The sequence below is a fragment of the Topomyia yanbarensis genome, chromosome 3, assembly GCF_030247195.1.
Source record: "Topomyia yanbarensis strain Yona2022 chromosome 3, ASM3024719v1, whole genome shotgun sequence".
In the NCBI taxonomy this organism is placed as follows: domain Eukaryota; kingdom Metazoa; phylum Arthropoda; class Insecta; order Diptera; family Culicidae; genus Topomyia; species Topomyia yanbarensis.
The window spans coordinates 276585892-276609638 of record NC_080672.1 but is presented as its reverse complement, the minus strand read 5'-3'; the positions used below and the strand labels follow the sequence as shown (position 1 = coordinate 276609638).

Here is a 23747-nt window from a genome sequence, read left to right as displayed (position 1 = left end):
CGAGCCGTTTTGACACATTAGATGTTATTTCAGTGCGGTCATGCTAGGAACAAGTTGTTCTTCTTCTTCTTCTTCTTCCAATTCTGTTTATTTTCCGTCGGCCTATTTCCGCTACGAGGCCAAACACCGACGCCAGAGAGGTGACACTCCCTCCCACTATCTGGATTGGATATCGACCCATCAACTCATGGACCGGGGACCAACGGCTTTACTTCCCTTCCGAAGGAAGGCGTGACCTCAGATTTTTCTCACCTCTGAAAAATCTCAACGAACTCGACTGGGATTGAACCCAGACCAACTGGGGTGGGTGGCGGTCACGCTTACCACCCAACCATCGGCGCCGTCAACAAGTCGTTAAAGAAACCCTTTGAGGGTGGCTGTAAAGGGATGCAAGTCATGTTGGTCGGCATCTCCGAATCGGTACGTGTCAAGAAATGTTTCGATATTAGCAGTAGTTGTGAGTAGACCAGTTACATAGCAAAGATCAATCAGCGGGATAGCAGCAGCAACTAATGAGGAAAAACACGAACGAACAACACAAAGTCGGAGAAAATCGGAGTATCTTTGTCTGAAGAAATTTCACCGCCGTTAATCTTTCCGTCGGAGTGGCTGAGAACTACACTGAAAATATAAATTCATAAATATAATGAAATTGATCGTGCAATGCACGAGTTCATTTGTCATTTTTTGCAACGAAATATTTCCGTGCATTGTAAATCATTCATTCCATGAACTGAAAAATGGCCGCTTGGCGAACGAAAGTTTTCGTAAATTTTACTTTTCTAGCGTACATTGCACGAATGTTATCCTTGATATCGACATTATTTTTCAAAATGTTTCGTTTATTTTAATGTTTGTGTATATTACGAACATATTCGTTGGTCGCACGAATTCATTTCGTTCATCTTAGATAAGTAAGATAAGCATATTATTTTGACATTGCTCCAGCAGAATATGGATCGAGCTCGGTTTCTTTGTGAATTATTCCGGTAGAAAGAAAAACACAAACTTATTCATACCAAACCTACGAAGAGTTCGCGATGGCTCAACTGAATCCGACCGAATCCGTACTGCTCCGGATTTTGGATCAAATGTTAGCAAAAGAGGTTCAGGAAATCTTCCTGAAACCGGCGGAAACAGATACGGTTACTAAATAGTCATACCGAGACCAGCGTGATGATCAATAATTATCTGACGTATTGCAACACGAACTCCATATTCTATCTCTATTGATGCTCTTTTGACGTTGACGGTTTGACGAATGGTGCTCGTAAATATTATAATGGCTTTCGTATATAGCAGCGAACAATTCGTTTGCCTAATGAAGCCGTTTCGTAATAAGCCAACGAAAGTCGTTTCGTGGTTTTTATGAAAAATTCGTAATAAAAAATAAAAGTGTTTAAATGGAACTAGGAATGATTCATCAAATGTACGAAAAATTCGTACATTTTATGAAAATTTTATGAAAATGCAGGGAGAAATTCTGCAGCCGGGGAACTCTCAGCAGCAGTTAGCAGATAAAAAGGAACACCAAGAAGAATACCTTAAAAAGGTAGTTGTATAGAGATGCAATTCATTACAGTCAGCAGATCCGAATCGGTTCACGTCTCGGTGGGTGATGATATTTGCTACAGACATGGCCAGGTCAGTTATACCGCGATGGTTGGACAGCAAGCTAGAAACAGCAGCAATGAAAAAACACGAACGAATAATTCTAAATAAAAAGAGCAAGAGAGCAATCTCTCCTGAAACAATAGCCTAACGGTTGCCCCGAAGTAGAGGGTTGAGAGGAACGAGTCGGTGGGCTTACAAGAAATTACTACCGTAAGAATCCGACACTCCCCGAGCCAGCAGGCATTAATGTTTGTTGAGGATTCCTGTTCGTTAACTGACCCAAGTTGTTGAGCAGAGTCGATTAGTACACAAGTTTCGATTCCCCAGGCCTCGGAAAAAAAATCTTTATAGTTTGAATGAAGCTATACCTTTCTTATATAAGAAATTTTAAAAAATTAAAACCCCTCCTTGATAATTATTTGCGCATTACTCGCAAGCACGAAATACCGTTGCATTCAGCACAATTTGATTAAAAAACCATATAGTTGAAACAGGGTTTGCTTTGTCCAGTTTATACGCTGTAAGACCTTCTAAACAATTCTTACATCGAAGAACTCAAATCCCAACCTTAGGCTCGATGTTTTACTAACTATTATATTATAAGTGAAAGAAAGGAGCTTTAGGAAGCATAGTCTGGTTTTACGATTAATAGTTTCATGCATCTTGATACCCATCACGTTATTTGAATTTGAAGAATAATGCGTACAAAATCCATATCTCCGCTCTCCCATAACAAGGCTTAAGGCCTATTTACACCCTCGATGAAAAGGAACGTGAACTAGTTTGAAGGAAACTATACCTTTCTTATATAAGAAATGTTAAAAAATTAAAACCCCTCCTTGATAATTATTTGCGCATGGGTGTGCTTCCATACTACACATCACTTCAATATTGTACCACAGATAAACAGGGATATCATTCCGTATCTCAAAACGGTACGTTTTGCCTTTCTCATATTAAGAAAGGCTATGCAATCACTGTAAAAATCGACTTTTTAACCCAGGCCCGGAGGGCCGAGTGTCATATCCCATTCGATTCAGTTCGTCGAAATCGAAAAATGTTTGTTTATGTATGTATTTAAACTCACACAATTTTCTCAGAGATGGCTGAACCGATTTTCACAAGCTTAGTTTCATCAGAAAGGCTCCCATAAGCTGCTGTTGAATTTTTAGTTGATCCGACATCCTGTTCCGGAGATACGGGTTGAAGAGTGCGGTCACACAGCAAATCCCATATAAACTGGTACCACTATGATGTCCAAATAATGTAATGCATATTTAAAAGGGTGCAACATTACTTTGATTTGCAGGTCTAGATCACTAATGATCATTCAAAGTAGCTTTGACCACATTGGCCACCTATGACGGTTCATGATGCCCTCGGGGAACTCGCCAAGTTCCTAACCTAATATCACACCTATTTCCCACCGAATTCTTGACCGATTTTTACAAATTTGATTTCTAATGAAAGATACAATAACCCCATTGATTGCTAATAAATTTCATTCGGTTCTGGATTCTGGTTCCGAAGTTACAGGTTGATTAATATGGTCACACTATAATTTCCCATATAAACCGTTACAATCGCAATACCTCAGAGGCTAAAAACTATTGAATTGGTCACTAAATTACTTCGATTAGCAGATCTAGATCACTGATTGCCAATGAAATATTCTTTGAATATGAATGAATACTATCGACGATTCCGGAAGTCCCGTATTTCGGGCATATTCCACAGTTAAAGTCACATTGGTTCTTCGGTGATGACTAAACCGATTTTCACACATCAAGTCTCAAATGGAAGCTATAATATGCAATTGGACGTAGCATCGAGCCACCGCCCCCTTATTCTTACACCTTTACACTAGTATGCAGTTGAATATTGCATCGCATTCCTCTTCTTACCCTTCTTACCCTTACACCTCCCTACTTCATCACCTAGAAATTAGAAATTATAAAATATGAGGGAATGAGACGATTCTGTTCATGCATTATGATTTTATTGCGAATGTTTCATGGTTGCTACTGGTCCACCGTTACTCTCTCTCTCTTTCCTAAATGAATTCTTGCGACTGAATCGCAAAGCAACGAAAAGACTATTTACTATTTTATACGTATATTCATGTTAGTTAAGGTACATTGTTTGAAATCTATTGCAGTTTATTATACAATACATATTTGACATATTTATATTGCATTTCCATCTATATACACTCATTGGCTAATTGACATTAAATGGACGTAGCTAATGTACATTAACAGATATTTATTGTCTGCATATTACTATTATGATTCATATTGAGAATTTTGTTTTATTTTCGAATGTGCATATAACTATGTCGCTTCATGCTGTCGTTACACCAGCTAAATAATTCAAACTTGTATTACTATTATCTTAACAAACTGCACTTGAGATGTAGTATTTGTACCACATATAGGATAAGATGTTTCTTTGCAGAACTCTGAAATAATGTCACCCCAAAAACTATTCTTAAATAATACGCAGCTACGAAATTATAGTAGTTGGCCAAGTTTATTATCTAGTTATTGATTGATTTAGCCTACTATAAATAAGGAGCAGTCTCATGTTTTATTAATAGTATTGTCCTTGACAGTAATTTGTTCAAATAATTATCATTCGACTGTGTTGCAATGTGCTATACTACCGTTGTACGCATATTTGTCATATGCTCCATGTGATTCACTATAATTGGGCCAATTATGCGTAGAGCGGCAGTATGGGGAAGTTTCGTTACAATAACTTCAAGAAGTGATACAATAGGTTTATTTAAGATTCGATGTCTTAGTTCAAAATGCCTGTTGGATGCTTGGATTTGCTCTCCGTCGAACAGGACGATCCACTCTTCGAACTATCTTGGTCCGAATTATACCCTGGATCGTTTGTCAGTTTTTTCGCCATCTCCACTTTCTCATTCCATTCTTTCAAATAATCTACCACCGTGTTATGCCCGAACGTCTCAGCCTCATCAACCGGACGATTTCCCCATCTGTCTTTAGCATCATGTGGAACTCCACAATGTTCAAGCAAAAACTTTACACATTCCAGATGCCCTTCGGAACAGGCCAAATGTAACGCCGTTCTTCCATCGTAGTCGGACAACGTGATATCCATTCCGGATAGCTTGTGCCTTCGCAGAGCAGTTACATCGCCACTTGCAGCCGAGAACAACAAATTTACTACCGACAGTCCTTTAGTTTCGTAACGATGGCGGCGCGGATCTTTCTTATTTGAACCATGTTTTAGATTGTCGTACAGATGAAAATTGAAAATATTCACTAGTTCCTCACAGAACTGAACTCCGCGGCAACTATTCCCCAGCGGATCTAATGGAGGAGACCACATGAAAATGCCCATAACATTCGGGATGACCAGCATAACGCCACCGCAAACGCCTGATTTCGCTGGTAGGCCAACCTTAAAAGCAAACTGACCAGAAAAGTCATACATTCCACAAGAATGCATCAGTGAAAGAACATCTCGTACATTTTCCGATTGTAGGACTTTTTCCTCCGTCAGTGGACAGATCCCGCCATTAGCCAATGTGGAAGCGACTATCGACAGAGTTTCACACGTTGCTTCCATCGAACAGCATTGAAAATAGAAATCCATACATTCACGTAAATTGGCCTTATCAGGGTAGCATTTATGTTCGCGCATGTAGAATCCTAGTGCATAATTTCGATCGGCTGCTTCCCGTTCCGATAGAAATACTGCATTGTTGAAACCTAACGGTTCACCTCCTGCCATTCGACTAAACCAAGTTTGAGTATAATCAAATTTCTCAGCAAGCGTCATCTCAGGGTGAACTAATGTCTTCAACAAAGAACAAGTCAGTATAGATCCAGCATTGATCATCGGGTTGTGAGGTTTCTTATTGTAGTCTAGTACCAGTTCGTTAAAATTTCTTCCACTCGGTTCCTGTCCAACATACTGGTGAACCACATCCGACCCAAGCTTTTCCAAGGCAATTGCGTATGTCAAAGGTTTGCTGCAGCTCTGTAGTGTGAAGGGAACACACGAGTCACCGATCGAGAATCTCTGACCATCCACCGTGCAGATGCTGACACCCCAATAGTCAGGATTAACACGTGCCAGTTGCGGAATGTAGCTTGCCACTTTGCCGTCGGTGTTACTTTTACATTTCCAATAGATTTCTTCGAGGTCCTTTGTGAATCCATGAAAATCTGGAATCACAAACTGGTGCCGGAATGCACGAGCAATGAGTACAATGTTTGGTGATATAACCGCCTTGAAGGTTTCCGCATTGAGATGTTGTGTCAACGGAGAACCACCGTCGTAATTGTTCAACTTGTGAACCTTTTTCAGATTCTCCATCATTTCCCCAATGCGAGGATCGGTACGACGAATGCCAGTGGTGCGCAGCGCCTACGAAGTAATACGCATATTGTACTAATGTGATGCAAGGTCGAGCGTAAAACTTACCGCCAGAAACTTTCCAATATTGAGCAGATTAGTGTCTTCATTTTTAAACATGTCGAAGAGTAGATCTTCAGCTTGCTTTTTGTCAGTATCACGTTGTCTGGAAAGAGTAACAGTGAAAATAATTAAACAGCTACAGAAATATACAAATCATGCTATCAAAGAAAAGTAGTTCATTTGTGCATAAAAAGCTACGAAGACAACATGAAAAACCTACGGAAGATACTCACATCAAGACCATTGATAAATTTCTCCGAAAATGATAGCTTTGCACAAAAGTTCAAATATTAGTGATCAGATTACAAATATGAAACAAATTAGTACAATTGAACGGCCCAAAGTCGAATAGGCAGACCATGCAATGTACAACCTCTTTAATTCTATTAGAATGTAAGTCAGCTAGAAACTTTGAGTGTAAAATTCGGACTGATGTCCTTCGACGTAAAAATATTTTAAAGGGGTCTCTCCTGAAAAAGTTGACAAGGACGAGCCAAATTTGTAGAAATCGAATGAAGTAAAATCACTCGTAAGCACGAAATAAAGTTGCATTCAGCACAATTTGGTTAAAAAACCATACAGTTGAAACAGGGTTTGCTTTGTCCAGTTTATACGCTGTAAGACCTTCTAAACAATTCTTACATCGAAGAACTCAAATCCCAACCTTAGGCTCGATGTTTTACTAACTATTATATTATAAGAGAAAGAAAGGAGCTTTACGAAGCATGGTCTGGTTTTACGATTAATAGTTTCATACATCTTGATACCCATCACGTTATTTGAATTTGAAGAATAATGCGTACAAAATCCATATCTCCGCTCTCCCATATCAAGGCTTAAGGCCTATTTACACCCTCGATGAAAAGGAACGTGAACTTCATGCGCACTAAATTGTTTTTAATTTTTCAATACACTGGAACCTCCATTTACGAACCAAATCGGGGTTCGTAAATTGAATTTGTTCGTAAAAAAGTGTTCGTTATTTTGGATTTAGTTCGCACAAAAATGGTACGTCATTTGGGATTTAGTTCGTACAAGAAGTGTCCGTTATTTGGGATTTGGTTCGTAAAAGAAATTCTCTTCACATTATTATTGAATTTCCTTTCGTAAAAGCGAAATTGAATGATTATATAGCTTAAAAACGATTCTGTTTCAGGTAGGTAGGTCCTATATTTACTTATGTTCCAGGTATTCCAAGAATTTTCTGGAATGGAGGTCTAAAGATCCACAGGCGTATCCAGTTATCTTTCGGTCGTATATGGATCACGGTGTGTATAATAGAACAATATTATGGCAAAAAATAAGCATCGTTGAATTGTTCACAATTGGATTAAGGAAACTTTTACCTTCAATTTGAAACCAATTCGGAAATAATCCACCGAGGGATCCTGAACATTTTTTTTTTCAAGTTCAAATATAAATACCATGAGTTATGAATCTTACTATATACGTGTTCTAACTATCACGGATCATTCAAAACATTGAGTCCAATCGAGGTCCTACAGAGTCCAAAGTAGCATTATCTATAAACACGATTGAGTGTGTATTACATAAGAAAAAACTTCAACATTTGTCAATTCGTTTATTTCGCTAGCAGAATTAGTTTTTCTAAGCGTATAACTAAATGAAAACAAAACCGATCAACCTTCTAATAAGAAGTTAAACTATAGTTTCCATTATCAAATGGTATTGTTTATTCTATTTTTTCGCATAAAAACGTGTATTACAACCACCGACAAACTGACATGACAACTAGAACGATTTCAGTGAAAATTTTTGGCAAATAATTTAAACTCGGAACAGTAGCTCCATCTTCATAATGAGTTACACATCATTACTTAACATGTCTTTTGCAAAAGAACACTAAAGTCCTCTAGTAAAAGTCTGGACAAGACATATTCAAACGAGCAGAAGTTTTTCGAATTCAAATGAGCGGAGCATCATATATTAATGTTTTAAGTAGAAAGTATTGTACGTTTCATTGGAAACGAGTCGTTTAATCATTTTGAGGCAACGAATTGAATTGGCGCATTTGATAATAAATTCTGAAGAACGTCGAAAAATATATATTACCCAAGTTTAATGTGTGCTAATTATTTACTTTAACTGAATTTCTCATTAAAACTGACTAAAACTGTGCTTCTAAAGTTTCAGGTTTTCGTATGTTTTGTTTACAATAAGATTTTTACACAAAATTGCACCACCTTTTATTAAAGTGTCATCCCATAAGAAATACATTGCGCCGAATAGCGCTGCGAATCTTGCTGCGACGAAAAATAATCATCGTGTCTCCTTTGGAAAAGCACGGACAATATTGCGGTATTGACTGGCTTTGTTCTCTGGTTGATTCCATGAAAAGTGAATCGAAAAAATTGAATCAACTTCAAGTCGGTTCCGACAGCATGAAGTAACAAGTTACTATACGCTCGTCCGGACATGCCGCAGACTCAGGTGATTTGCATTCTAATGCCAAAAGATCCTAACTCCTGGGGTAGCATGCAAAAGGTTAAGTCGCCGGGAAACTCTAAGCTTGCTCAAATGACCCTATCCCACGCTTTTCAAAACTTTCTTCCTTCAACTCCTTGCTCTCCCTGGAGTACTATGGCTCATAATATTGAAAAATATACTTCACCTTCCAGTGCCTTGCTAATTAAATGCTGTTACAACAACTTCGTGATTTATTATCACATTGATTAATAAACTATTCCATTTCCGAGAATGAAACGATTTACGACCAGACCGTAGATCTTTCGCTGAAAATGCAGTGTATGCCATTTGCCCTGATTTACCTCATATTTGGTCAAATATTGTTTATATATATGTTTACAAAATTTATTAAGCTGTTTATCAAATGTTCAACAAAACTAGAACATATATTTCTAAGGTTATAGTTTTCTTTAACTATTTCAAGTATAGCCCAACTTCTTTGAGCCAAGTGCCTTGAAACTATGGTTGTCTATTTTCTTTTGTCCAAACTTCTACTGGAGGAACTCTAGTTACATAGAGTAGCTTCGATGATTATTAGAGAGTTGACTGAAAATTTCGTAACTCGTACTGTCAAACGAACGTCCGTTTGACAGTACGAGTTACAAAATTTTGTGTCGACTCTCTAATAATATCTTGCCAAATTTGAAAATACAGTGTCATGTCAGTTTGTCGGTGTTACAACTATTGGGTCAAGGTAGCCTGCCATATCGGTATAGTTGTAAATATGCAGAGCCAGTTTTTTTTTTCTAAGTACATAACTAAGTGAAAACAAAACCGATCGTGTATATTTTTACATCTACCTTCTAATAATAATTTAAACTGTACTTTCAATATGAAAAGGTATAGTTTTGGCTATTTCTTCACATGGAAACGTGTATTTCAACTATTGGGTCTATACAGTCTGCCATGTCGGTATAGTTGTAATAGCGGGAGTAATTTTTTCTAACTGCATGACTTAGTAAAAACAATATATATTTTTACATACGCATTTTAATGATAAGTTAAATGGCACTTCCCAAAAAAAAAATATAACTTAGGCTATTTTTTCGCATAAGAAACGTGTAGCACTACTATTGGGTCATAACAGCCTGCGATACATTTCTTTTGTAAGAAATGTAAAACAGTCAAAAAACCGGTATTTTTCACTTTTTCCCAAATTAGGAATTCTTTCTCATGGCTCTTAGGGGGTTTGTGTGGCATTTCTACAACGATCTGCATTGCATCACAGCGGTTATTTCAAAAATGTATTTTTCGCCATAAGAGTTCGTGCGCGAGAATTCCTAATTTGGGAAGAATTTATTATTTACGCCATTAAAATTAATGAAAATGTTGGACGCGAAATTAACTCTATGAAATTAACTTGCTATGAAAAGTTTTCACATGTTTTTCTTCGGAGTGTTTTACATTTCTTATAAAAGAAATGTAAAGAATTCGCTAAAACATTCAAGATTTTTCCGAGGGCCGAGTCTTATACACCAATCGACTCAGCTCGACGATTTGGGACAGTGTCTGTGTGTGTATTTATTGTTCAATATATTAATTGTTCAATTGTTCAATATATTAATAATTAATAATATTTGGCCTTCTTAAATGAATTATAATTATAATTCATTTAAGAAGGACAAATATTATTTCGATAAAGCGAATTTCGTATTTCATTTTTTTGTCTGCAGCCACTACACTACCGAACAATTTCAAGTTGTCTGGATGGAACTGAATTACTTATTGGTGCAAAAATTTCCATTTCTGACTGCAAATATTCTATTTTATAACCATCGAATCGATCTGGAACATATCTAAGAAAATGAAAAGCGAAATAAAAACTCCAAGCAGCAACGTAGCCAAGAGGTGGTTTAGGGGGTACATAAAAAATTCCTTGAAATTTTTTTTTTCTTCGGTGAAAACATGTTACGTAACAATCTACTTACTCACCCTCCCCCTATGTCACAACATGTCACAACCTGTCGAACCCCCCCCCCTCCTAAAAGCGTTACGTAATTTATGTATGGTCCCAAAATTTACTGTTCAAACTAATTTTGCTCGAGAGTCTTCAGCAACTTTTTGCGAGTGCTATTATAAACTATTTGTTGAATACATGAAGGTTCCGTATGTTCAGGGTATCAAAATATTTTAAGCTATTATGATATTTTAATGCCTTGAAAATAAGCTATTATGGTTTACTGGTTATCATAAATCTTTTCTACTGTTTATGAACAATAAAATTTACATTTTATCCAAAGCTTGAGTTCGTGAAGCTCACAATAAAAATTTATTTTAGACAAAAATAGATTTAAGAACATTTCGTAAATATCATTTTATGGGTCGATATACTACACGTAGTATTGACGCTTTCGACAAAGTTGTTTTAAATGACAGTCTCAACAAATTCGATAAAGACACGAAGTCTGCTACTATTTTTTTGACAAATTGATTCTTTATCATTTTAAAACTTCAAAGATGACGGTTTCGGAATTATGCCATTCTGACTGTAAGTTCGATTTTCACCAAACCCCCACCAAACCAAATTTCTGGCTACGCCGCTGACTCCAAGGAAGTAGAAAAAAAACGTTCTACACTCATCCACAAGAAACTTCTTCGAATACTACCTATCTGTTATAATACAGTGAAGACCCGATTTAATCAACCCCCGATTTAGTCTGCCCCCAATTTTGTCTACCCCGATTTTTGGGGCTCTAGCAGACGAATAGTAGGCTGAATTCGAGTAAATCCTTTCTTAAGCTTCTTAAAGATGGAAATATGCAAAAATAAAAAAAATCAATCTACTTTAAATTTTACGCTGAAAGACCCCTTAAATGGAAATTTATATTAACCTTCCGGGAGTCGCGCTAGTGCACTGAGTGCACGCTGCTCTGAAAATCTGGCGAAATCGTCTTAGGGCATAAGCGGCTGCTCGTTCAGTGGGCCATAAGCGCGACTTCCGGAGGGTTAAATAATCAGAAATAGGTATGAAATTACAGGGACTAAAGAAGAATATTTTACAGCTTTGGTTCATTATAAAGAAAGATAGAAATATGTCCCGATTTTGTCCATGTCCCCATTTAAAAAAAAAGCCTGAAATACCACCTTGGGCCGGTTAAACTGGTCATTACTGTATTTATTATTCACTGTGTCCCACATTAATAGGTACAACCTATTTTTTGAGGACATTTTGTTAATTGCATCGAAGTGCACCAAATTTTTAGTAGTCTTCAAGGGGTTATTTTATCGATTCCTTCCAAAATTTGGTGAACCTACTTCCATTCGTGCGATAGTTTATGTTGAAAGGGTATTCTAAATTAATTGGTATACTTAACGACTTATATGTTGCGAATTGAGAAAATACAGGAATTTTTCAGCATTTTCCCTCTACAATATTACAAACAAACTTTCCCTAAATAAGGTTGTGAGTATTATAAAAGTATTTGAAATTTTTTAATTGTATTATTTTTTAATGAGCAGAGTAATGACCGTCGCTCCACAACGCAGTTTAGTTTTCATGGCTTGCAGTGAGCCCGATCTCTCGAATTACTGAACTGAATATTATAGAATGGGCGTTAGTTTTTAGTATTCTTTACTAATTTAACCCACCGAAAATCGCGCTAATAGCTCTGAATCAGACCCGGTTTTGTCTACCCCCGATTTTGTCAGCCTCATATGAAAATTGATAGTTAGTAGTTTGATAGGCTCTAGCAGACAAACTAAGTTGAATTCGAGTAAATCCTTCCTTCAGCATACTTTTCTTATCTTAGAGGTATTTCAGTCATTTGATTTTTTGAAAAAAAAAATTGTCAAAAATTAAAGCTGGGATAAACATGCTCTAATGATTTTTGATGATAATTGGAGAATAACAACATTACAAGTAATTGTTGTTGATATGTTTCTGGAATGCAATATTTACGCTTCATTATGCAAGTGTACATAGGGTAAGGTGGGGCAAATCTGACCGTTGGGTAAACCCGACCACCTCTGTTATCGAAAATCGGAACTATACGCGAACTAATATCAATGTTGTCGTGTAGAGCAACGAAAATAATCATAATGGTGGCATGACAGCAATTTATTAGTCTACATTGAGATGCTCAAACGACAATAATTGTGTTTTTTCAAATTTTGATTTGATTTTTGTGCATCATTGACAGGATATTTCTTATTGTTAAAGTGATTGCATAAAATGTTAATGGATTTAAATTCTTTGATTAAAGTCCTACAAAGTGCATAGATGAATTCAGTCCAACTTTTTTCATATTTTTTTTTAATTGCATCGTAATGAAAAATGACGCGGTGGGGCAAATCCGTCCTCTAAATAGCGGGGTAAATCCGACAGATTTTTTGCTAAGAAAATGATTATTTATCAAACTGAAATATATTTTTATTTTTATTATTTTTTTTCTTGCGCAATGGCTCATGATTGCAAACAAAAGACACAAAATCGTGATTAATAAAGTATTCGTCGAGCAATTGCTCCGATGCAAATGGGAATATCTTTACGTGCTACTGCTTGTGATTTTGACATTCCAAGAATGACATTGAATTCCATTTTCTTCTTGTTATAATTCAATAACATAACATTCATTGATTTATCAATGAAAATCTCTATAATTTGGATAATATCTGTACTAAATCATCCAAAAACATAGGCGGTCGGGTTTACCCCACCATTTTTGAAAACAGCAAAAATGAACTTTTCCATAAAACGCTTGAATCTCAAAATTTTCCCAAGATACGAATAAAATGCTATATATAGAAAGTTGTCTAGATAATATGATATATAAGACGACATGATCCAATGTAAAATAAGCATTTTACAGCCAAAACCATTTACTTGGTCGGATTTGCCCCACCTTGCCCTACCAGTGAAAATTCCAAAAACAAAATATCACTTCTGCTAATTGTGATTGAATAGAAACATCTTATTGGTATGAACATTTACCGCTATATATTTGTATTCACATTTTGAACTAATTCTGAAAACTGATATATTCAAACTTCCACAATAATAAGTATTAAAAACCACCAAGTACAATTATTAAACAAGCACTTTTTTACACAATCATATCTAAGTTCTTACTAAATTGAATGTTCTATTTTTGTATATTTCACTAAACACTGCAAACGTAATCTCTATTCGTCGTATAAACTGAAGGATTCACAATCTTAATCACATCTCCATGTACCTTATAAAATTTGCTAGCAACTTAACGAAGGCTTCACGCTGTTTCGCTGGGATACCATTGTTATTGTCTCCGTGAGTCACATCTTCGTGGTCGGTATGTTCACAATCCGTAAGTGTATCCATGTTAGCGTTAATGTACATATGGCAATAGCCAATTACACTTAATTTTTAATTTCAGATCTATACAACACTCGTGACAGTCCTCGATCCGATCGTTATCAAACTGGACCGGCTGCAAGGTAAGAAACGTTCTTTTATATGGTTGATCGGAGCTCTCGAGATGGTTATTTTGATTATTAATTATCAAGTTGCGCATCGACCAAACTGGAAAATATAATTTTTAGTAGAAAATCGCAAATTGAGTGTCGTGTAGCTATACATCTACAAATGTATTAGCACTCCTAATAAGCTGGGTAAATCTAAAAACAGTCTTTATATTATTGATGGTTGTTGCCAAGATTACAACAAAACACGTCATTCATCAAATGACCACAGAACCACAGAAAATAGTCATTTTGTTAAATTTTAGTAAGTTGCAAATAACATTTTCTGATCCAAACATCTGTGCTTGTAAGTCATTTATCATGTGCTAATGGAATATCACGCTGATCGACTTTTGAACAGTTAGCATAAGCTTGATGAATTCCCTACTTATAGTCTCAAATTTGATCTACTTTTTTATAATGAGTAACGCAAATTCATGATATAGTGGCAAACACACCTATGACGTTTCATGATGTAGTTTACCACACCCCCATGATCTTTTATATTGCGACGACTGAAAACGCTAAGAATATTAAGTTTGTTTAATAAATTTGCATGTGTTTCCAACCATCCACGCAACAAACTTATTCAAGCTTTGTATGAGTCACTATAAATACTTCTAGAAATAGCAAATAGAAGGCATAATACTTACTCTGGTATGACTGTACCATGATTGTTATGGTCTATTTCCTTGTAAAACGCTGCCCTTTTGCTGTAGATTCTTGGCGATAACGGTACACATACCTGAAGAAGAGACAATGTTGTTGTTTGAATAAAACCTCGTAGAATTTGTTGTAGAGATGCCCCTCCTACAGTCCATATAACTCGTTGATTTTGGTTGTACAATTTATTTAAAGAATTTTCAGTGTTTAACCAAGTTTGATTGATATACAAATACAATACAATATCTTGATGCAACAATTGAATTTTAGCATTGAAAATGCTTCATTCGACTATATGAGGCTGGGGCTAGGGGTACAACTTTGCATGACTGTTGGTGACCTAGATCTACAAATTCAACAGTTGTGTTTACATTTTGGAAAAAAATTCACCTTTTTACATTCATCGCGTAATTCGTTAGAATCGGGATTTGCTGCGTGATCGTACGTATCATCCTGTAATTCAGGAACCAGAACTCGGATCCACACAAAATTCAACAGCAGCTGATGGACTTTTCATTTAAAATCAAGTTTGTCAAAATCGGTTCAGAAAATTCCGAGAAACCGATGTGGACAAATCAACAAATTTTGTTTTGTAACCATACTCTTCAACTCGTAATCCGGAACAAGATGTCGGTTGAAAATGAAATTCAATAGCAACCTATGGGAATATGATACCTTTCATTTGAATCTTAGTTTGTAAAAATCGGTTCAGCCATCTCCGAGAAACCGATGTGGACATTTTGTTAACAAATCCGCACATACGCACACATACATACATACATACATACATACATACATACATACATACATACATACATACATACATACATACATACATACATACATACATACATACATACATACATACATACATATATACATACATACATACATACATACATACATACATACATACATACATACATACATACACACAGATATTTTGCGGTCTCGGCGAACTGCGTCGAATGTTATATAAGACTCGGCCCTCCGGGCCTCGGTTAGAAAGTCGGTTTTTGGAGCAATAGCGTAACCTTTCTATATGAGAAAGGCAAAAGAATAATATTTAATTAGCTTAATCAGCATGAGTTCAATGTTATCTTCATGTGATTATATTTTGAAATGTTGGTGGAATGGGTTTGAAAGTGGAGGGAATGGGGGGTTAGTAGAGTGGGAGTGGAGGATGCGTCAGAAATCCTTCATCTTATTTCGGTATACGGGGTGGATGAAGGAAATGCGGGCGTGAGGGTGGTCCAAGGGGAGGGGAGTGATGAAGGAGGGAGCCCGGAATTCCGGACTTCCGGAATCGTCGATAGTGGACAATATATTCAAAGAATGTTTGATTGGCAATCAGTGATCTAGATCTGCGATTAGAAGTAATTTGGTGACCATTTCAATAGTTTTTTGCCTCTGAGGTATTACGATTGTACCGATTTATAAGGGAAATTCCAGTGTATCCTTACTAATACCTAATAATGAAATTCAGCAGCAGTCAATGGTATTACTGTATCTTTCATTTGAAATCAAGTTTGTAAAAATCGGTAGAGAATTCGTTGGGGAATGGGTGTGATATTAGCTTAGGAACTTGGCGGGTTCCCCGGGGGTGTCATGAACCGTCATAGGTGGCCAACGTGGTCAAAGCTGCTTTGATTGATCATTAGTGATCCAGACCCGCAAACTAGAGTAATGTTCCATCAATTTTAATATGTGTTACATCATTTGAACATCATGGTGGTATCAGTTTATATGGGAATTTGCTGTGTGACCGCACTCTTCAACCCGTAACTCCGGAACCGGAAGTCATATCAACTAAAAATTCAATAGCAGCTTATGGGAGCGTTATACCTTTCAGATGAAACTAAGTTTGCGAAAATCGGTTCAGCCATCTCTGAGAAAATTGTGTAAGTTTAAATGACACACACATACATACACACAGACACTTGCCGATCTCGACGAACTGAATCGAATGGTGTATGACACTCGGCCCTCAGGGCCTCGGTTAAAAAGTCGATTTTTACAGTGATTGCATAGCCTTTTTTATATGAGAAAGGCAAAAATGGACGCATCGGAGGTCGAGAAAAAAGAATTGGAGTTCAAGACGCTGCAATTTGATTTGTGAAATGCGGTCATGAGTGCTTTCATAGGTGAGAAAATTATTTATTAACGGGGTAATACCTATGAACCTAATATTATTGTCATTATTCCAGAAAATTGATAAACTGTCGAAAGGAGCTAATACAGCATTTTTAAGTGAGATTGGAAACGTTGGAATTTAGGAGTTGTAATTATGCAAATTTAAGAATATAATTTAAAAACCGAAAATCTAGAACTTACATTTTAACTATAACGAAGTGAAAAGATTTTGTGCGTGCTTCTAATTCTGTTCACAATCTAAAGTTAAAATTGAAAAAAATCTGAAATCACTTGGGATTCGGTGCAAAATACGAGCACCTCACGATAGAGAAAAAAAACAATAATCAAGATATTAATTACGCCTTTTTTGAAAACAAAAAAAAGTTTTTTCATTTAAATGGATTTTTTCATAGTTTGAAAAAAAAAGCATATTTCAACTAACAAATAACATGCTTTGTTTAAAAAAAGATATAGGTTCAAAAAATATATTATTGAATCTACACAAAGTCGTATTAGGGCTTAATGTTAATAGAAACAACAACCATTTTTTTGTAATCTAATAACAAATATTTTTGATCTAAAAAAATTGCAAACCAAAAATATTTTTTTTTGGTTGCTTTTTGGTTTCTAAGCGAATCATTGTAGAATTTAATATACATTTTTCTGCGCTGTCAAAAAATTTCGACTGGGAAATTTTTATAGGTGCTTCGCAGCTTTATTATGAACAATTTGTTTAATGAAATTTTATTATTGTGTTTAGAGAAAATAATAAAAATTACGTAAATCCTTAATATAACTAATGGATTGGATTTTAGCCGATAGCACTCACCACATAAGAAGTATGAAGATTCAACCGTTGAATTGGCAACAGATTCATTCTGCAATCAGATAGCAAAATCTCCTTATTTTTGCACGGTCGAAGCGTATTATCCCAACCAAATTTCATCCCATTATTCTGCTTTTCCATAGTGACGCTGATGGTTGAATAGTGATTGCTGCTGTTGCTGCTACACCGATTATAATCTGTAGCGAAGGGGCTCGCAATATTGGAAACCAGCGTGCTTGTGGGACAAATTTGTGCTAAAATTTGCACCGACGTGCTAGCTTTACGTTTCAGAAGATGCATCTTCACACTTTAGCGTATTGTTCTGTAGCTTATGCAAACAAAGATAATGTTTTCAATGCTACACTTGATAAAAAAAATCACTTCTAGTCACTTTTCGAATGATTGTTGTCAAAATGAAAAATCGATTTTTACTTTTATTGCATCTCCCTAGTAACATGTGCATGGCAAACTTGAGCAATCTATGTATACATAACCTAGAACAACAACCGGTGATCGATTGGAAATAATTGAACAACCATTTGATAACTTTATATCCTCTAAAAATGAATAAGAACACTTGTATCCCTGTCAAGAGTAGTGCTTGTTAAGATATTAATCGCCCCATTTTTCTCACCCACTGAGTTTCCCTAAGAATCGTGTCTGTCACGAGAGCAAGAGAGTGGGAGAATGTACATATAGCACTTGTAAGAGCACGTGTTTAACGAATCACGTGGTTGTTTGAATTTGAGATGAACTATTATGTGTACACGCAGAAACCGTTTTATTTTCGATACCTCTCTGAGGCGCGTGATAAGGCTGAATTATCAGTCGTTGTAAAATACATAGTGTCCGTAGGTATGCCACATCATAAATCATCTGCATTTCGAGATTTCTCTTCTAAAGTCAACGATGTTACGCTCTCTGCATAGTACGCAAAATGATGAACTGTGGCGGGGGTGAACATCATTCGTTCTACTCTCCCGGAATTTTTCGGAAAATTCATGCGTACTACTACCCAGTACCCAATACTATGTTTGACCTTCACTAACAGATGATATAGGAAGATTGAGCACAGGATTTTATATCAGCGATCTACTGGGGTCGAATCGTGTGATTTCCTAAGTCCGAACATTTCAATAAATACTGGGAAACTGCTGAAAGTTTTATGATATTTTGTTGTTGCTTTTTCAGATATTTTCGACCACAATTTTTGCGATCAGTTGATACCGCACATTACGTTGGCTTGGAGTGCCGTTTTACACTTCATATTTTCTAAAACTAGATTTGAGTTTGATAGAACCAAATACAAATTTGTATTTGATAAAGCTTAACATTATTTTGATTTTTTTATGTAATGTGGTACAATTCTGACACTAACTAGGAAAACATATGAATAGCTGGGATCCAAAAGGCCACATTTTTTCCGATATTAACATTTTGACATATTTAATTGTTCTAAGATTACTTCCATAAATCACGTAACATTTTTTGAGTGATTTTTAACAGCCCCCTCTCCCATCGTAGTATTTCCTCACAAACCTTCAAATACTTCCTGGTAATGGCGTAACTTGACGGTAACCCCCTCCCCCCCCCTCCTTAAGCTGAGAATGTATTGTTCGACAATTAGCAAAGAAAAAAACTTCATTTTTAACTGCGCATATGTTCAAGAATTTTGCAATTAGAAAAGTTCAAATTAGAAAGTTCAAAAAAATAAAAAACGAAGCATTGACCATTCAGTACAGGAACCAAATAGGTTGCTCAATCTTTGCTTTTGGAATCATACATAATGAAACGCTTACAAATTGAAAATTGGCTTTTCTCTTTACTTTCAAGTAATGCATTAAGGGGTTTTATACAAAGTTGAAACTCAAAAAACCGAATAATATTTTTTATTGATTACTCTGAAAGTACATACTTTTAATTTTTCTATTATCTCGAAAACTCAACCCCCTTAATTTGAAGAATATTAGCTTATAATATGATTTACTAGTAAAGAATATACAAGCGCAAAGTTAATGAAAGTTAATAAAAGGAATTTTCTAATTGAATACATTTTCCATTATGTATTCGTCCTAATAAGGATGTTTTGTGATAAGGACAAGAATCCTGTGAAACGATTTGAGCCTTGCCTCAGACTCATACGCACGGTATAAACCAGCAATACGCCATCTCGCTTCTGTTCCGTCAAACGCTACCCTTCCGTGGCTCTTGTCAAATGAAAGATGTAACAGCTCCTACCAGCAGCACTAGCGATATTCTAACTCGTTCTGCCAGCAGAGTAGGCATGGCAATGGAGGAATATGGTCAGAAACATTCCTTTTATATCAAGCCATGAAATTTGTAGGATGCTTATGAGTGTCCAGGTGAGGCCTGTGTTAGGGAAAGTCTTGGGCAAGTTTGTTAAAATTGTATATGTTTTTCCTATTTTTTCAGATTTACGGATTTTTCAATAGTGTGCTAGTGAAATACACAGATAAACTTGATTTCAATTTTTACTGTCAATTTTCTGAATCGATTGATGTTCGAATCATGAAAATCCATTAACAATTAACAAAGCGAACGAAAACTTTGTCTGTTTTCTTATTCTTTCATTTTCATAATGTTTTTGCATTACTACAGATTTTTCTATAGTGTACTGGTGAAATAATAATTAAAAGTTATAATCAATTTTTAAGTTACTTTTCTAAATCAATTAGTCTTTAAATGACGCAAATCCAACAACATTTTCGGAACGTGGGTCGAAATTCAAATTTAAGTTTTACATCTAGCCCCAGCTCCGTATAGTCGAGTTAAGCATTTTCAATGCTTACATTAACGTCAAAGGCAGCCAGTCTATTTAAATGTGTGAAGCAGAAAGAGTGGCTATGCGAGACGAAAGATAAAATGAACAGAAAAAACCCTATTTCAATCCACCTAGTGGTGCAATTGTGCCTTTCTCATTTATCCAAACTACGATTTAATACCTGGTTACGTTCAATGCAATATTGTGGAAATGTCTATTACATTTTTATTACACTAGACAAGCATATATAAGTGCACGACTATCGCGAACCTGATAAGCAACATGTCGAAGCTGACACACTTGAAACAAACAAAAATGTAATATTTAAATGGCTTAATCAGCGTGAGTTCAATGTTGTCTTTATGTTGACATATTTTGAAATGCGGGGTGGTGGGGAAAGGACTGAGTATAATTAGTGGGAGGATGCTTTCGCGATACACCTAACTTATTTTGATATACGAGGTGGATGAAGAGAATGCAGGTGTGTGGTTGGTCTGAGAGAGGGGTGGATGATAGGGGGGGGGGTGGTTAAGAGGAAGGAGGGGGAGGGGTAAAAGGAAGGTTCAACATCGAACTGCATATTATACCGTCCATTTGAGACTAGGTTAGTGAAAATCGGTTCAGTCATCACCGAAGTGGCTTTAGTTCTTGAATATGCCAGCAACCCGGGACCACCGGAATCATCGATAGTGGACAATATATTCCAAGAATCTTTGATTCGCCATCAGTGATCTAAGCCTGAGAATCAAAGTAATTTGATGTTAATTTCAATAGATTTTTAACCTATGAGGTATTAAGACTGTACCGGTTTATATGAGTATTTGTAGTGTGATTGCAATAATCAAGATGTAACTCCGGAACCAAAAGTCAGAACCAAATGAAATTTAATAACAGTGAATGGGAGTATTATATTTTTCATTTCAAGTTTGTAAAATTTGGTTAAGAGTTTGCTGGGAAGTATGTGTAACATTAGCTCGGAAACTTGACGAGTTCCCCAGGGGCGTCAAGATCTGTCACAGGTGGCCAAAGTGGTCAAAATTACTTTGATTGGTCATTGGTGATCTAGACCTACAAATCCAAGCAATTCTATAGTGTCTTATGGTCTTTATACCGTTCATTTGACACTTGTTCAGATCGGCTCAGCCATCTCTGAGTAAATTGAGTGGCATTATTTGACACACACATACATACACACAGACATTTTGCGATCTCGACGAACTGAATCGAATGGCATACGACACTCGGTTGGAAAGTCGATTTCTGGAGTGATTGCATAGCATTTCTTTATATGAGAAAGACAAAAAGAAGAAGCACAGGCATAAATCCCCGACTACATACGTTACGGTGTTTGTCTCTTATGTTCCATTTTTGTACGTGTGTCGCAGTTCATTAGATGACGAAGGGGCAGTTCTAGCAACGCTCGCTACTTGGTCGAATTGTACGAACCAATCAGCGCAGATAAACCAGAGGTGGGAAAAACCGGTTGAGTACCGGTACGGTAAACGAAATCTTCACACGTGTTTCCATTTGCTTTACACTGTGTGCGGTTTTGTTCTTGGTTGTGTTCAACCGAGGCAAGAAAACCAAACCGATATTTCGCTTACACTGCACCCCGGTCTTGTTTTGGTTTTCGTTTACCGGTGAACGAGTATGGAACGAAACATGAAAAATACAAAACCAAACCTCGGTTGTGTTGCGGTTGGGTATTCGGATAGATGTTTATCGGGTGTACTAGTGGTTCCAGTATTTTAATGAATTTTAATTTTGAAGAATTTCTTTTGGATATGATATTGGATATTTTTTCGGTAATTGTCTTCAGGTATCTTACCTGTACCAAAAATTGATGATCGTCGCCAATTTGATAAATCAACCACTGATTTCAAATCGCCATTTCATGATGATTTGGTCGGTGTTAAGTCAGACCGAACTAAGTGACAATATATTGATTTCGAGAAGAACGAGTTTAAAGTTTGAATCGCAGCATCCTTTACGTTATAATTGGTAATTAATTTTTGCCATAATTCTTGTTTATGGTTACATATTTCAAATCTGGCAAGTGTCTAATGTAGTTGAAGATATTCTTTATCCAGTGCTATCATTATCACATTTTGTTATGTTTTGCGACTTAGTCCGGTGTGACTTAACACCGACCATTTATTTTAAAGAAGTGTATTCATGATAATCTATAACCTTAAAATATTTTAATATTCGAAAAATGTCTAAAGGTCGTGAATTGATGTTTGCCGTTATTTTGATACGCGAATTGGCGTTTACGGATGAGTTTTTCATGATGATAATTCACTAACTGAAATCGTACATAATGGATATTTTTTATATGTCTGAAAACCAAAAATTGATGTCATAGATTAAAAAATGATATATTTTGAACTCTATGATGGCGTTATTATAATTACGATTAATCATTTGAAATCATGCAATATATTTATATTTGGATGGTTTCAAGAAAATGATAAGTGAATGGATCATTTCAAGAGAATTGAAATCACGATCAATTTTAAATCCAAGATGACGGACATTAAAAATCATGCCATATTCATGAAAACGTGTCAAGTCCAACCATGCCATAATATATTTTCATAAGAACTCAAATCTAACAGTCATTTTGAAGCCTTCCGTGGATCAACATCAAGATAGCGGCTGTTTCATCATGAAAATTTGATGCCACCGTCATCGCAAAATCTAAGTTGGAGGAGTAAAACTCAGCAGAACAAATTTTATCGCGTTTTATTATCGAAAACTATGTTATATAAGTGACATATGGTTGAATAAAGAATAACTTTTGAAATCCTTAACTCGATAATAGCTGCAATGTAGTACATAGATACACATGTACAAATACTTATATTTCAGCAATTTCTATGTGAGGAGGACATAAAGAGGTGAAAAGGCCGTTTTAAAATCCAAGAGAGCGATTCTTAACATTAGATTTCATGCTGATTTCCGCACACGGGGTGCACCATTCGTTTACACGTGTTGAGATTTTGAGAACCGTACCGTTGCATGTGCACACCGGTTGGTTTTCTTACCCACCTCTGATTAGTACTTTAACAAAATATATTATTTTCGTTATTTATAATAGTCTCTTTTAATCATCAAGGAGACATTGCTAAAACTGTGGCAATGAGACCCTGATCTGTAACTGATCTATTAGTCGGGATTCAATAGTTGTTAAACAATGTCAAATAAAATATCTGCATGAAATCACTGCGCTGATTCCGACGTTCTTGACTAATCATAACCCCCAAATGTCCAATTATGTTGAACTTACTTTTGAAGGGAAGTGCTGAAATATTTCTCGAACGGCGAACGAAGTTGCCTGCGAAACAC

General features: G+C 36.1%; 1 protein-coding gene across 3 annotated transcripts; it reads right to left on the bottom strand.

The window, feature by feature from the left end:
* Positions 1-4127: 4127 nt before the first annotated feature.
* LOC131689349 (glutaminase liver isoform, mitochondrial) lies at positions 4128-18264 on the bottom strand. 3 transcript variants are annotated; one of them, XM_058974374.1, is made up of 5 exons: positions 17621-18264; positions 14649-14740; positions 6306-6341; positions 6079-6175; positions 4128-6021 (listed from the first exon to the last, which is right to left on the bottom strand). In XM_058974374.1, exons 1-5 carry the CDS (start codon positions 17915-17917, stop codon positions 4417-4419), a joined length of 2127 nt encoding a protein of 708 aa, XP_058830357.1. In that variant the 5' UTR covers positions 17918-18264; the 3' UTR covers positions 4128-4416. The 3 variants fall into 3 exon arrangements, with proteins under 3 accessions (XP_058830357.1, XP_058830358.1, XP_058830359.1); XM_058974375.1 differs by lacking the exon at positions 6306-6341; XM_058974376.1 differs by lacking the exons at positions 6306-6341; positions 14649-14740; positions 17621-18264 and adding an exon at positions 13734-14634.
* Between the last annotated feature and the right edge of the window lie 5483 nt (positions 18265-23747).